This window comes from Meriones unguiculatus, chromosome X, assembly GCF_030254825.1.
Source record: "Meriones unguiculatus strain TT.TT164.6M chromosome X, Bangor_MerUng_6.1, whole genome shotgun sequence".
NCBI lineage: Eukaryota > Metazoa > Chordata > Mammalia > Rodentia > Muridae > Meriones > Meriones unguiculatus.
Window position 1 is genome coordinate 140844659 of NC_083369.1, and position 17199 is coordinate 140861857.

Genomic DNA, 17199 nt, shown 5'->3' on the forward strand with positions numbered 1-17199 from the left:
TGTAACATAGAAAAGTAGAAAGACTGGAAAGAGTTACGGCTAACATGGTGATTTCTGATTAGTAGGATTGTATGTGTACACACCCAGGTATGTTTCCCTGTACTGTATGTGTAAGTGCAGATAACCAACTTGCTCATGAAAAAGCAGGCTGCTCTCAGGGCCTCCTTCCCTTGAATATAGGCCCTGCGGTGAGTGGGTGTTTGTGACTCAAGGTCTCCCAATATTCTGTTCCCTTTGTCAGCTTTTTCCCCCACTCCCTATTAACTCTGTCCTCTTTCTTCCTTCTCTTTCTTGGTATAAACTAGTTTGGGAACAGATGTGCATTTATCTAATGAAGTTGTTGCCGACACCTTGCCATTTGACCTTCCTTCGCCTCAGGATCAGAGCTACTGCTTATTCATGAAACTGACAATACCTTATGGCCTAATTCTTCCAAGCCGAGTGCCAACAATGGGGATGCCTTTCGCACTCCTTTCTGGTTGGAAATGTTTTCTGATTTTTTAAACATTTTTATTTATTTTGTGTATGTGGTAATGTGTGTGAGCTTGCCATAGCCTATGTTTAAAGATCAGTGGACAGCTTGTGACAGTTGTTTCTCTCCTTCTACTCTGTGGGTCCTAGGGATCAAACTCAAGTTGGCAGGCTTGGAAACAAGTACTTCTACTGGCTGAGCCATCCCTCTGGCCTTAGTTTAACATATCATATAAACAATCTCCCATAAGCCTCCCTTGTAGAAGCTCTTACTCCAGAGACCTTGTCTCAAAATACATGGGTAAAAAGGGAAAAAAAGTATCACATTGCAAAGTATCGCATTTTATGTGATTACTGGGCAATGTAAACAAAACAAAACAAAACAAAATAAAAAAACTTGCTGTTGTGTAGGGTTTGACGTGTAGCAGATACATGAAACGTGACATGGAAAAAATGGGTGGGAGAAAGAGAGGAGAGGAGAAAAGAGGTTGAGAGGGAGGATGGAAAATGTTGTAATAGCAGACTGTGTAAAAAGTGGTCCCAGCAAGTATGCCTGTGAGTATGGCAATGGGAGGAGTATTCCTTTATGATGGGTTTAATGGCCACAGCAGAGGCAATTAGGACACTCATTTAAAAGGAAGGGGTAGTTTGCAAGCTCTGAGCTGTCTGTCCTGGAAGTACCACACTGGCTAGGCACTGGCCAGCAGAGGGAGTTTATACTCCCCCCTCCCCCACTTTTGGACTGACTCCTCTTTCTCCGGTTTTATTACGTTTAACAGATCATAATAATTACATCATTTCTCCCTTTCCTTTCATCCCTCCACACTCTCCCATACATTCTTCCTTGTTCTCTTTCAGGACCGGGGTAGTTCTAGACCACCTCCTCAAAAACTAAAGTACTTCACATGGGTCGCCTTTTACATTTTAATGTAACAAAATGGGTGATGAGAACTGAAAAGGCAGACCAGCAAACCTCTAGCAGAATAGGATGGTAATAATAATAATAATAATAATAATAATAATAATAATAAATAAAGCCACAGAAGTTGGTGATTCTCAAAGAAATAGAGACGAGCAGACACAGAATTGATTTTCCTCAAAATGCTCAACTGTGGTTGGATAATGGAAGTGAGAGTAGGAAGGGACCAGGTTCAGCAGTAAGCCCAGGCATCCTCCGTGGATTTAACAGCTAAAATTTTTAGAGTCAGTCATTCCATTTATTCTCTTATCCCTTTCTCCATGGTGAAAGTATAACACCCCACTTCCAAACTCGGCTGTCTTTCAGCTGCTCAGTTTCTAGGTAAAAGCTGAAAGACAAAGTAGTGGCTAACGGGGGGGCCTTACGTTATAGGAAGACTCCCGTCTGCAAGGGAGAAAATGAAGCTCAGAGGGACTGTGGGACTGCTGGTCGCAAAGGGGGCCTAGAAGCCTTATTGCTCAGCGTCCAGACACTGAGAATTTCGTTTTCAAGAAACCAACAAGAAAATGCCAATAACAACAAGAAAACCCAGTTGAGCCGACATTTCCTGCCTGTGGAGTTGCTGGCTCAAAGGAGAACAACCTGGCATCCTTGAGAGGACAAATCAGCTATATTTGATTCTTACCATTACAGCACCTGGAAGGAAACATCTGACTGTTCCAGAGTGTGGAGAGCAGGGAGGCAAACTGATTCCTGGTGAAGGATTTCAGAACTGACTCTGCCCTTTGTCTGACAGGACTTGCCTGTTCCAACCCCAAGAGACTCATCATCTGGCTCAGCTGCTTTTCCTGGCAGGAACTGTAATCTGTGGCTTCGCTTTATGAACCGGTTTGCAGCCCTCCACACCACAAATCCCTGAGACATGCTTCTTTGTTTTGTTTTGTTTTTCCAAATCACCTGAGGGCAGACCTGGATAGTTGACTACATATAAAGAAATGGTTTCATGAGGTGAGGGAGCGGGCTACGGCTGGGGTACAAAGGAAATAACCTGGGATGAATATGAAAATAAATAAAAATTAATTAAAAAAAGAAATGGTTTTGCCTGTTTGACGTTGCTGTAATGGAACACCTAAATCTGAGTAATTTACAGAAAAAAAAAAGTTTTTTGGGTTCTTTATTTTGAAAGTCCAGGAATGTACTATTAGCTTCTGATTGGTTTACAATGAGGGGTCTGTACTACTTCAACTCATGGTAGAAAGTGAGAGGGGCCTGCAAGTACAGGTAGAAGTGGCACACACACAAGAAAAACCGAAGCATTGTGCCAGGATTGCAACTGTTTCCATGGAAAGTAATCCAGTCTTCAGAAGATTAACCTTTAAAAAGATATTACTTTGGAGAACTGGGAGGAGTGGAGGGAGGGAAAACTGTTTGGGATGTGACATATGAAAGAAGCATTTTCTTAATTTGTATTTTTTCTTCACAACTTATTCATTATATATCCTTTTGAAGGCCCTTCCCTCAACTCCCCCAGTTTTACCCTCCCTCCCTCTTTCCCCCATCCCCTTCCCCTAGTCCACTGAAAGGGGGAGTTCTCCATTATTGCCATCTGCCCATAGCTTGTTAAGTCTCATCGGGACTGCCTAGATCCTCTTCCTCGGTGGCCTGGCAAGGCCGCATCATGAGAGGCAAGTGATCAGAGAGCAGTCAACTGAGTTCATGATAGAGGCAGCCCCTGATCCCCTCACTCAGAGATCCACATGGAGACGGAGCTGCCAATCAGTCACATCTGAACAGGAGGTCTAGGTCCTCTCCATGCATCCTCTCCATTAGTGCATCAGTCTCTGCAGGACCCCCTGGGTTCAGAACTTTTAGTTTTGTTGGTCTCCTTGTGGGGCTCCTCTCCCCTCCATATCCTTCTAATCCCACCCTTCTATTCCTCCATAAGACTCCCTGTGCTCTGCCCAAAGTTTGGCCCTGACTCTGAGCATCTGCTTCGATCCCCTGTCAGGTAAATCCTTTCAGAGGACCCTTTATAGTAGACCCCAATCCTGTTTCCTCTCTTCCACTGCTTCTGGTGTCTATCCATTGGCAAATGGTGTTTGCTATTCTGAATAAGATTTAAGCATCCCCAATGGCTCCTCCTTAGTGTTTAGCTTCTTTAGGTCTATAGATGGCTGTCCTATATTATATACCTAATATCCACTTATAAGTGAGTAGATACCATGCCTGTCTTTCTGTTTCTGGGTTATCTCACTCAGGATTATCTTTCCTAGTTCCATCCATTTGCCTGCAAATTTCATGATTTCCTTGTTTTTAATAGCTGAGTAGTATTCCATTGTGTAAATGTACCACAATTTCTGTATCCATTCCTCCACTGAGGGACATCTGGGCTGTTTCCAGATTTTGGCTATTACAAATAAAGCTGCTATGAACATAGTTGAGCAATGTCCTTATTGAGTGGTGGAACATCTTTTGGGTAAATGCCAAGGAGTGGTATAGCTGTGTCTTGAGGTAGAGCTATTCCCAATTTTCTGAGAAAGCGCCAGATCGATTTCCAAGCATTTTAAAAAAAAGAATATATTCATCAATTCATGAAGGCGATACCCCCAAATCTATCTCTTCCTGTTTTGTGTTGGATGACGGGAATTGAACTTAGCACTTTACACATGTTAAGCGAGCACTCTACCACTGAGCTATAGCTCCAGTCCCTAAGTGCTCCTTAATGATCCTATCTGTCTCAGCCCTGTTACAACAGGTTAACAAGCTCCAGCCTGAGTTTGGACATGGCTCAGCGTAGCTGGCGTTTGCTGCTTTGTGGGCTCCTTTTTCTCTTTCCCACCGTTCTCTACCCCTTTACTTCTTTTCTTTCAGTCCCCTAAACTAAATAAGAGAGGAAAAAAAAAAAGAATAGAGGGGAAAGGGGGGCAAAGTCATTGTTAGACTTCTTCCTTATGATTAGGGGCATCAAGTTCCTTAGGGCAAGTTTGATCTTCACCATCAGGATAGCTAATTTCTTCTTCTCGTTTCTTTGCACATGAATACTTGACAAACAGCAACCAATAAAATCCAACCACCAACCAGCCCACAACAGCCATCCTGCCTCTCTGGGCCCTAGCATTTCTAGATCCTCTTTTTGTTAACTATCTGCAGCTGGGAAAACCACACCCCTGCAGAGCACAGGGAAAATCATAATCACTTTATGTGAAGCAGTTTCATATCCCTACACCTGGGATTAAAATGAAAACATATTTCTGTAACATGTCTGTGTTTTTAAAAGAAACCCAAGTCACACAGTTTTCACTGCAACTCAGTCCTATTTGAATTCTAATGTGGCATGTCAACTTGGATAGGAGAACAGGTAAGCAAATTTTACAGATCAGGGCACCCATCACAATTCTAGAGGGACATGGGAGGTTCTGCCCTGTCATCACTCTACCACCATCTCTGGAACACTCACTGAACTCTGAAAACATGGAGTTGAGACAATGATCTGAATGATAATAATGCCTCTAACTTCTCCTCTGTATCTTCCAGACTCCAAACAACTACCTTCCCTTTCGCCTACACAGGAGGTCCTAGGGAATCATTATGTAACTTGTTCTTGGGAGAATCTCTTGTTGGTATCCTACTGCAGTCTCTGGCCTCGTGGTATGCATCTATAGTCTCCCCTGTGGCTGGGTCAATCCAAATGGATGGCCTATTAGGTGGTCATCTAGGCTCTGTAATAGAGCTTCCTCCTAATAAGCTGTCTCAGCTCACCCCTTTATTCTATCCAGCCTCTCTGTAAGTGACAGCTTAATTATATGTCCAGCTCTCATGACCAGTGGAAGGACCTGGGCATCCATTTGTCTAGGAAGTGGAATGTGACAGGAGCCCGCCTTCGTTCATCCTTCCCTCTATTCTTCCTTTTCGTTTATACTAGTACCAAAGGGAACAGTGAACAGGAAAGAAAGGGCAGAAGAAAAAGCAGGCATTTTGATACTACAAGACCAAAGGACAAAGAGATCCTGTCTGCCAATTTTATACCATATACACTATAGTCTGGATAAAGGAGAAGCTTGGGGTGTCAGTTAAAAGAAGTTCCAACTGGGCAATGGAAGATCAGCCCTGTCAATAAGGATATGACAAATGAAATGTTCAACTGGGAGAGCATAGGCTGTATGCACTTCCAGGGAAGAAAGAGGTGATACCATCTAGGTGGCCTGAGGAAACTCCACTGAGGCTATATCAATAGGCCAAACTTGAGTGACATAATAGCTTGACAAGCCCAATTCCTGTGTATAAGACCACCCAGAAATACTAAATGTACAAGATAGATTATTTTTCCTAAAACTGGTTAATATTGGCCATGTGTAGAAGTTAGAAAAAGTTATAGGAGATCTCTGAGAGCTACTGTACATGCCTAGGAATAAAAAAAGAAATATTGGCTAAGAACAAATTTATAAATTGGGTTGTCATCAGATGGGAGCTCCTAAGAACTTAGTAAAAAGAAAGTAGTCAGAATTAATGCCATAAAACTCATGTGTAGTGGATTAAGCATCATGGAAGCTCCTTTTGTATAAAAGTTTGAAATCTGAAAAGTTGCCTGACCTAGAACATCTTTATGAGCTAATCAACGAAGGATCAAATCACAGTGTGTCTGGAAGCTGGTGTGAATAGGGAGGATCTGGTCCGTGGTTATGTTCATTCAGTCATTCATTCTCTGTCTCTGTCTCTAGCTCTGTCTGTCTGTCTGTCTCTCTCTCTCACACACGTACACACACATGTGCACTCACATGGAGGTCAGAAGAGGGCATTGGGTACCTGCTGGCATTACTCTGTACCTATTTCTTTGAGGTAGAGTATCATGTTTCCTTGGGTAGATTGGAAGGCAGCAAACTCTAGACTCTTGTCTCTGTCCCCCTCGGAGTTGGAGTTAGAGGAATGTACTGTAAAGAATTCCTGGCTTGGTGTTTTTTTTTTTTTTTGTTTTGTTTTTTTTTTTTTTTTTTTGAGACATGATTTCATGTATCCTAGATGAACTTCCGATCTTCCTGCCTCTAGCTCCTGAGGGCTCCTGAGGGTTACACTCGGAGATCAAACCTAGAACCCCATTTTCTGGACAGGCACTCTTGTCAACTGAACTGCAATCCCAGCCACTGGTGAGTGGTGAATATGGAGAAAACAGAGCTGTGGAAGCCAACACTACAACTCTTGCAATGGCTGGGTTTAGCTGAACTCAGCATACGTCTCCCTTGTAAGCCTTCTCCTTCCATGTGTGAAGACGGCCTCAAGCCATACCTGCCGTGTTTTTTTATAAGAAAAGCTAACTCCTCTTATGTGGCTTTGACTTCCTAGATAAATCTGAAGTGTGTGTGTGTGTGTGTGTGTGTGTGTGTGTGTGTGTGTAACTTGGGTCCTAAGAAGTTAGACCCACAGCAGTGGGGGCAAATGCCCAGGAGACCTTTTTCTTCAAGACTGGCTGACACTTCTCAGTTCATTTGAGCTCTCCAAATATCTCATCTTTTCATTCTCATGTTCACTTGCACTGGTGAGGCTTGAAATGAATGGCAATTTAATCCAGGTTCTCTCATAAATAGCTTCTATAATTTCTTTAAAATATATAGCACAAGATCAACGAGCACTCTCCCCTGGAATACCTTGAGGAAAGCCACAGAATGCTTGATGTGCTGGAAAGAGAATCTGCTGAGCCTTCTCAGGAAGAAAGTTCACCAGGAATGATGCAAAGCCTGGTGGTGACTCTCTTGAGTCCACATCCTGGCAGAAGATATGTCAGGCTCAAAAGCATGCTCAGGTGATGTCTGCTGAGTCAGGAAGCCTGTTGTGGAAGAAATGTCACCTGCTTCTGTCTATCCTGATCTTTTCCAACTGTCCTATTTTCTGGGTGAATGACTGCCACCCCAGTCACGAGGAAGACAAGATGGCATCTGCTGAAACTGGTAGCAGAATGTTTCAAACACTATCACCCACACAGCATCTTCATGTTAATGAGTCTAATCATCTTTATGCTGTCAACTCAGCAAATGGCAGCTCCTGACTCCACCCACCACACTGTCACCAACTCACCAATACTCCAGGTAGAGAAATATAGGCTGGCATAGCAACGGATGCAAAGCTAGCTCATTGGTTTTATAGGCCAGTGAAAAAAAGATTGAAAAAGGAAGCTCTACTTTGAAATTTCAAAATCTAAATGTCACATTAGACAATCACTTTTCAGCTAGGCATGTCTTTATCTGACAGATATGATTATTGTATCCCTAAAATTGAGTTTTCTGCCTTGTGAGAATGAAGTCTAAAAAAGAGATGATGATTGCTTGTCTGGGGCTAGAGAGATGTGCATGGAGCTCTCCAAAATATGCAAGCCCCAACAAGGAAGCCACACTATGCTCACTCAGTCTAACAACTCTGTTCTCTCCTATGGAAGTACTCCTCTTAATATCTCATGTAACAAAGAGCTTCAAGAACATATACAATAGAGTATATTTCACATGAGTAAATTCATGGTCCCAGCAAAATGAGACCAGGAATTTAAAGACAGGGGACCACAACAGAGTCAACTGTGCATTTTGTCCATTCATTGAAAAAAAAAAGATCATGTGTTTACCGTAGTCTTCAAAATCATGTTCCTGTCACCATAAAAATGACAACTATGTGAAGAAAGGCATATATTGATTAGTTCGTTTTAGTCATTCCATGATGTAAATAAACAATAACCTCTTGGAATCCATGGTTGATTGGTTACATGATTCCTCTATGGACACCATACTATCAAGTCCCTTATATAATGGTATACTGCTTGCCCATTACATAACTTCCTCTTCCTGTTTACCATAAAATCACCTTTAGGTTACCTATAAGCAGCTGTCACACTGTATTGTTAGGAAATAATTTTTAAAGTATGTTCTTGTTCAGCACGGACAAAGTTTTAAAAACTTTCAGTCCATGGTTGGTTCAGCCATGGATGTGGTGTCTGTGGTTACTTCAAAACACCATGTTACATGGTAAATACCTACAATCTGATCTTCTGGCCTTTCTTTAAAAAAAGCAAATCAGTCAGAACTAATGAGATAACAAAACCTAGCAGAGTGGCCAAAGGAGGAGAATCACAACAAAGGATTTTCCAGACTCGTAAAGATTGGTGAACAGGGGTACCACAAGCCACATGGATGGCCCCCTGCTCTACTCACTCAGGCTCAGCCACAATGAGGATCCTTCAGAGAGCTTGAAGGCCAGCCTTACTGCCCAACCCTGAGTCAACAAGAACAGCAGCAGTATACTTTATTACTATTTATCTACCATGATTGCCAGCCAAGGGAAAAGTATCCAAAAATACTGAGAGATTGACTGAAAAGTCAAACACAGTTGTCAGGCAACAGATCTAGGAAAAATATGAGAAACAGAATGAAGACTGTGTGATTCTTTGCTTTGCTTGATTATCTCTATAAATGTATTTTACATATCACTGGGTATCTTTTTTAGTTATTATCATTTATTACAATTTATTCAATTTATATCCTGGCTGTGGCCCCTTCCCTCATCTCCTCCCAATTCCACCCTTCTTCATTTCCTCTCCCTATGCCCCTCTCCTAGTCTACTGATAGAAGAGGTCCTCCTCCCCTTTCCTCTGACCCTAGCCTATCAGATCTCATCAGGACTGGTTGCATTGTCTTCCTCTGTGGCCTGGCAAGACTGCATCCTCCCACAGGGCAGTGATCAGAGAGCCTGCCACTCAGTTTATGCCAGAGAAAGCCCCTGCTCCCTTTCCCTGCAGAGACTGATACCCCAACCAAGGACAATGCATTGCAGGGAGAGTACCTAAAACCCAGGCTCAGATATAGCCCATAGACTCAGTCTCCACGTGGGATCCCTAGCACGGGGTATCTTTTTAATGGCTAGTCATCAAAATTTTAGCTTCATTTGGATTCCTAGGGAAATTAACCAAGATATCAAGTGACTGAATTGATTTGGTCAGCTGACACAAACAAAACCAGTTAGTATTTTAGTATTACTTCATGGTTGTGGCTGGAGTTTTTTCCCACCCTTGCAGATGATAATTATAACAACTAGAATAGTTACAATGCACAGGAAAATTTGCCTACTACTAGATGCACTTTGAGGCATTTCCTAAGATTATGCCCTTAGATTATCAATTGAGTTTGAAGCTCAAGGCCATACTTTTAATACACTTCAATACCTTGCTTTCTTGGACTGTTTATGTGAGGAATGGTATGTTCTATACCTGTTAATCTCTCCTGGTATTTGAACTAGAGCTCTGGAGAGTCTAAATTCTGCTTCTTCAGGTTTTTTAGAACCTTGATGATCAAAGCGTGATCAATGTACCAGCATTCTCAACATCTCCTGGGATTTTGTTAGAGATTCTAGAACAGTACTAGGTTTTTTAAGTAAACACACCCATTCATCTAAATAGTATACGCAATATTAAGTGGTGGTTTGACAATCTACTAGCACTGTGGCTACCATTGTCATATATTGGCTTAGGAATGGTAATATATGAAAGTCAGTGTGATTGTTAATATTGTCAACTTGACAAGATATAGACAAACCTCTAGGCATGTTTATTAGGGAGTTTCTCTCTGGTTCCTGGCTTCAGATATAATATGACCAGCTGTCCTAAGCTTCTGTTGTCATGATTTCTCTACTATAGTGGCCTGTATTCTCCAACTGTGAGCCAAAATAAACCCTTTCTAACATAAGTTGTACTTGTCAAATACTTTGTTTCAACAACTAGAAACATAAATAAATAATATAGTCAGATTTAGCCTGGTCCAAGAACAGAATCCTCCCTTGGCCCAAAGGGGTCCCAGGCCAGAAAAGGTTGGCAGAAGTCAGGAAAAAGCTTCAGTAAAGGGCTGTGAGGTACAGACAGGGCAGAGAGATGAGACCAAACAGATGTCCCCTTACACTGTAACGAACTTCCAGTTTTCACCATTTTTGTTACACCATTAGCAGAGAAACAATACACAAGGAATGAGGCAAACAAAATTGGTCATCTAAATAGCATCCATTATCAAATCAGTTCCAACAAAGAAAAAGACAATGCGGCTGAATCATGTATAAATATGCATTTAAGTGTATATATATGCAAATATAGTATAAAATTAGCAGGCTGTGTTCTCCATTTTTAGTCTCAAAATGTAATTTTCAGCAACTTTGAATACTGACTCCTTCTGCACCCCCCAGGGATTATGCTATGTAAAACATGAGGTATCTTACTATGTAGATTACCCAAGGTCCTCACAGTTTTCCTGGGAGTTCCAATGTGCTAGGTACTGCATTAAGTGCTCTGTACACATTAAAATCTGGATACCTTTCATCAGCTGGCAACTGGATTGTATAATGGGTTTGTTCTCCGTTAGCCAAGGGCTTTGAACCCAAGCCCATTAAACATTCAAATGTCAGTGCTCATTTTGATTTATCCTAAAAGATCTCTACCTCCCAAGTCCCATCATGGAAGCCACAATTCTAACAAAATGGGAGACACCAAGATCAAAGCAAGGGAGACTTACATTCCCTTCCTTGTCAAAGTCCGGTGGAAGTAACTTCACGAAGTTATCAGGGAACACTCCTCGTCTGCCATTGAGCTCTCCTTCCCACCAGCCCACATCGATACAGTCCTAGAAACAGCGGAATAGAAAGTTAAGAAACGAGCAGAAAGGTGTCTTCTCCTGTTGTGAGAGAGTAGAAGCTCTGTTTTTTTTTTTTTTTTTTTTTTTTTTTTTTTTTTTTTTTTTTTTTTTTTTTTTTTTTGTGGTGCTGGGAATGGAACCCAGGGCTTATATGTACTTGGCAAATGTTCTATCTTTCAGCTACATGCCCAACCCAAAGAACCCATTCCTTCAGGGGGCTATCAGTGTGACAATTTACTAATTTAGCATGGAGTTCAAAGTCAGTTAGGATAATACATGCTACCCACTAGCATTCAAAACTCAGTTTTTGTTTTAGATGCTCTGAATCTAGTCCTTTTTGTTTGTTTTGGCTTCATTTAGTATGGTTGCTTTATTTGTTTTTGTTTTGCTTTGTTTGTTTGTCGTTTGCAACTAAATCTCATATATCCTCTTGTCTCCACCTCATGAGTGCCAGGATTTCAGATGTGTGGAATCCACCACGTCCAGCTTAAAGTTGCCTTTTTTATTTCCTTAAAGATGAAAAAAATACCATTTTTTAAATTTAATTTTACTGAAGCAACAGTATCTCATTAATTGGAAAGGTGGCATGCACAACATGTACGAATATCCTTTTGACTGCCACAATGCTTGTCAAACTTAAAAAAGGGCTTTGTGACAGCCAGCCAAGAACAAGAAGAAAAACATCTCAAGTTCATTAACACACAGGTCTCCTTCACCTTCTTTTGATATCCATAGACTAGTCAGCATAACGTAGTCATTCATTTAGATCTCTTTCAGTATTTTCTATTCCATCCAGTCATTGAATAGCTGTTCTGTGCTGTACACGGAGCCTGTAGCTGTGTAAAGGGCAAGAGCTTCACCTCTTCCAGGCTTCCACCCTGAGATCCTTAGGCACTCAACCTCAGGCCACAGAACGACTCCCAGTGTTTCCTCTTTGCGAATCATTGGAAGTTAAACTCCTCTAGGTCCTCTGAGTCCAAGACCAATTCTATGACCCAAACAAAGGCACAATCTGTGGCAAAGCTCCTCTATTGCTTTCCAGTGTACATAAAGTATGCACACCACTGTAAAGTAAGTAGGAAACCCTTGAGTTAAAATAAAACTGCAAATGTCTAGCTGAAACTTAAATGAGTGAACATTTTCCAGAACATGTGGGCAGCACAGATCTTTAAAAGTTATACTCAAAGAAAGATTATGGTTAAGAAAGAAAAGAGATCATGCTCGAGGCTGTGGAGAGACCTCAGTCTTCCTCTAAAACAGGAAGAGAGGTGAGGATAGGAGAGTTCAAGCACTAGATGTAGAACCAAGGGGGTGGGGCATGGATTTGTGGTTCATGTGTGTCTTTTATATTCCTCAGCCCCCCGCACAGAGATCCCATGATGTACATGCACATGGATGAAGATTCTAACTCTGAGATCTGTTATCTCTTGCAGTCCTATATTTAGATTATGCAAACAATATCACCTAACCACACCGTAGGTGAAATCATCTTCCCTTGCCCCTAGTGACATTGGTGACAAAGAAAAACTTTCCCTTTAGAAGAGAATATAAACTTTGGAGATCACTTTTTGGTTATATACTGAAAAATCTAGACCTAACCAACACCATAGAGCACATATATAATAATCACCAAATTCAGATTTACCCAAAGCAAAACAAGGCTTCAAAATTACAATAAACCCAGGTAAATAGTTTGGTTCTGCCCCTTGTTATGTTACCCTCTAAATAATCCCCAAAGAAGGGATGTGGATAGCCTGACTTGATGGCTTCTGAGGTTGTTATAAATGTCATCAATGACACTAGAAAAACTTACAAAGGAGGAAAGGGAGTGGAATTTCTTTACTATGAATCAATCCTTAGAAATTAGGCTTTTCAATCTAGAAGATTCTGCTTCTAAGTTAATTCCTGGAACATTTTCTCCCATCCTCTCTTTCTGCAGCATGTACCTTTGTTAACTTCAAAACCCAACTAGAAATGCACCTTTAGGCAGTCAAGCGTGATGAATATCTTTTTTTCCCTAACATTTGGCTCTGTGTTAATTCACACTTCACCATACTCATTTCAAAAGATATCTATTATGTGTAAAAGCCCACTGAAGTCCTGTAACATTAAGCATGTAGTATCAATGGTACCTACTCCTGGAGCCTAGAGATAGATGTGGAAAACAGACATGCAGTATCTCACAGTATCATTGCGTATTAGTTCTTAACCATATGCTTTGCTATGAAAAGAAGAAGGAGTCATTGTCAGCTTTTCAAATCACCTCAAATCTTCGTATGTAAGAAGGGTTTGCTTATGTGAGGACTGGACTTTCCTTCTCATTCATTTTGGTTCATCTGATCCTGAATTATATTCCACTAAAGACATAGAAATATTGTTTAGTGCTATATTTCTTTCAAGCTTTCTGAATGGTACAAAACCATATTACACTTTAGCTTTAATCAAACAGTACCCCAATAATCATTTTATTTCTTGGGTGATAAAAGACATTAAGAATGATTTCAATTTGCAAGAGCCTATCCAGTACAAGTTGAGAAGTACAGCATCTCTACATGGGGAAAACAGTGCATAACAACCACAGTTTTATCATATCTCCCATTGGCAATAACTGGTTTCAGTGGATTACTAAACTCTGCTCCTTGAGGAAAACACTAGCATATAATTATAAGAGCCAGAAAGTGCAAAGGACAGACAAAATATGTCTATTGTTCTGAAGAGCATAAGAATAAAGATCCAAGGTTGAGATCAGCAGAAACACAAAAGAAAACTAACAGGGTAGCTGGGAACTAGGGTGAGCCAAGGAAGGAGGCTACTACAGAACAGAGGCCAAGCACAGAGTCAGATATGCAGAGTGGGTTAAAGATTTGCAGACAACCCCTACTTTCCCCTAGCAATGAAGCTAACTTACAAGAAACGGGGAAAACCGTCGGCAAAATGACAAATGAAAATAAGTCCTTTATACCACAAAGCAGACAAAAGAACTAGGTTTTTGATGGCACCAATGAAGAGATAATTATTAATATGAGGACTTCATTTCCAGAAATATAAAACAGCAGGAAATTCTATTTATTTGAGGACCTAAACTGTACAGAATAGAGAGTAATTCAGTAATAAGAGAAAATCGCCATGTCCTTCTCATGGGACGCTCAAGCTGGGAGCCTTAATGAAAAAGCAGACATAGTGAGCCCAAGCATCAGGGAAACACTGTTCTTGGGGTGTTTGGCTGGATGTAAAAATAAGTAGGACCAAGAAAACCTGGGTAGCCTGGGAGAAAAAGAGGGCTGGAAAGTGAGACCATGAGGTTAATGGCTAGATCAGTGAGTGTGAAGAAAGGGAAGCAAGAGGGCAGGAAGCTGATCACAGCAGGGAACATCCAAGCTCTGGAGCTGAGTTCACAGGCCAGTATCTGCTGCAGTTATCTGAGGCCTGAGGCTAAGTGATACCTAGTAGTGATAGGGATAGTATAGAGGAATGGGTAGTCAATGACTTATAAGTCTAGAACATCTTCAAGGTGAAACAGGATAGGTCCTTAAGGCAAGAACCTAGTCAAGTTAGGACTAGAGGTAGTATCTGACCATTGAGGAATGAGGCAATGTGACAAAAATCCTGTAACTGTTTCTAAACCTGAGGCATCATTAATAATGAACACAGGCATAGACCAGATGACAGTCACTCCAGTGGATTTTCAGAGTCCAATAAGGAGAGAAAGAGCAGCACAGTGCTGTGAATGAAGCAGACGGTAGACGTGAAATAAATAATAGTCACTATCAAGTGTGTTCCACCTGTGGCCTGCCGGCGTCCCAGTGCAGCTATGAACGCAGTCCAATGCATTTGTCTATGACAGTGTCATGTCACCCTGTCAAAAGGTTAGACCCACAGGATAGATGAAAGCTTCTGGAAAAATGACGTTCAGTAATAAGCTCTCCTGGCAGCAAAGAAGTGGGAAGGAAAACTGAAGCCTTAGGAAGAAAATGAAAATACATTCTATTTCTGACAAAAAAAAAAAAAAAGTTTACTCTTCCACGATCAAGCCCTCAACAAAATGTCAAAAGTAATTTGTCTGTGTCTCACACCAGGCAGATTATCCGGTAGAATAGGCTAGTCTTCCTCATGAAATGCAAATGCTGATTTTTCTTATAAGAACAACAGAGCTGAGTCTTGGGAATATTACAGCCCAGTGCTATGCCTTAGGTTAGCCATTATCACAAATAAGGGAGACGTGCTGGTAACACCCAAGTTTGTTAGTCTGTATTTTGTCTGATACGCTTTAAAAATACAGTTGAGTTAAAGTAGAATTCTATCATTTCCCCCTCTTCCCTTTCCTCGCTCCAGCCCCTCTCGGGTATTTTAAATGGAACAAGAGAGAAGAGGAGAACAAATAAGCCATGTGGTACAATGAGGACTCTCTGGATCTGTTTCTTGTTACACAAGAGGGTGTTTATAAGGCATGGTGTACTAATGGTTGTTGTAATCATTGCTGGGATTGCAGGAGCTGGCCTCAATATCTAAGGGATAATATGGTTCTAACACTTCCCGAGACAGTGTCTTGCATGGTCCAGGTGGTCCAAGTTAGCTTCAAATTCACTACGTAGCTGAGGATGATGACTTCTTAATCCTCCTGCTTCAGCCTCCCAAGTGCTAGGATTTCAGGTTTGCATAATACTACCTGATTCATATGGTCCTGGGGATTGAATCCATAGCTTTGTGCATGACAGATAAGTGCTCTACCACCTGAGCTGCAATCCCAACCCAAGGACACTTCTTAATTAAACTCCCATGCAATTACCTCATGAAGCCCAACCCCTCATACCATTTCTGAGCACTGATAATGCAACTCATACTCCCTTCTTCCCAGGACGAGTTCATTCTAGACCCTGGCAAGAGCTCATTCCTGGAAAGGGGACAGAGGGATGGAAGCCAAGGCCCTAGGGTGTGTCTGAAGGAGGAGGCTATAACCAGACTTCAATACCATGCTTAGTCGGCTCAGTCATGCCAGCATAGCCTCGGGGAACCTGGATGAAGCACTTTAGTACTCCATCTATCTATTGTGCCAGGGACCAGCTGAGAGCAAAAGAGGCAAGCTGTTGCCATAGTGACACCCATCTGAGCAGGAAACAGAGGTGAAACTTGATATATCTACCTTGGGCTAGTTACTTCAAACCCTGAACAAGACAAACTGACAACCTCACTTGTAAAGTGATTAAGAGTATATACCATGATCTCATCTTGAGCTCCTTTGTCTAGAGTGCAAAGGGATCTATTAGACAGTTGGCTCTCAAATCTGGCTGCACATTAAAATTACTTGGAAATTTAAGTGCCCAAGGCCTAGACCAGACCCCACATCAGTTAAATTATAACTTAGAATAGGAGAATATAAGAAATCTGTACTTAAAAAAAAAAAAAAAAAAACAAAAAAAACAAAAAAAAAACTCCTAGGGAATTCCATACTTTGAGTTCTCAAAATGGATAAACTTTTTTTTTTTTTTTTTTTAAAGTAAGGATTCATCTTCACACTGCAGCCACCAGGAATCCAATAGAGTGTGTGAGTTTTTGCTCTGGCTAAATGGATAAACAGGTGGGTGGTTTAAACTTTCTTTCAACTGTTTTTTCTACATTTCTCATTTGTCATTTTGTTAAAATTCAGTTCTTAACTTTTCTGAGACTTTTATACAGGAGTATTATATTTATACCATTTTGACCCTTCTCTCTCCTTCAACTTCTCTTATGCCCCTGTTCCCTCTCAAATTCATGACTTCTTTTGAAATTATTATTGTTGCATACATGTGTGTAAATACATACACATAGCCTAGTGCTACATGAACAACAGAATCCCTACACCTAAGGCTCAGGGAACATCATGGAGGAGTGGTCAGATCGAGTGTCAGAGCCAGAGGACCAAGATGCCTGCTGTGAGAGAGTGTATGTTAGCTATCACATGGGGAGTTACACCCATAACATTTTAGAAATATGGTTGCCTAAATAACACCTGCACAGTGACAACACCGATTAATGTGCCTGTGTTGATGGGGGAAATCTCATAAGGCCCATCCTTAGATGAAGAGCTACAGGTAATCAATGACTGCTGAGAGCAGGGACATTAGTTTTCTCTAGCAATGAGACAGACCCCTGATAGGTTACCTAGCCTCACACGGTCAGCCCTAA

The 17199-nt window shown here is 41.3% G+C and overlaps 1 protein-coding gene across 12 annotated transcripts in view; it reads right to left on the minus strand.

Moving 5' to 3' along the window:
* Sh3kbp1 (SH3 domain containing kinase binding protein 1) overlaps positions 1-17199 on the minus strand; it is a 362797-nt gene that overhangs the window by 61617 nt on the left and 283981 nt on the right. For all 12 annotated transcript variants that reach the window (XM_060375097.1, XM_060375099.1, XM_060375093.1 and 9 more), the window contains one exon: positions 10918-11025. In XM_060375097.1, coding sequence (XP_060231080.1) covers positions 10918-11025 — 108 coding nt within the window. The remainder of the gene's footprint in view (positions 1-10917; positions 11026-17199) is intronic.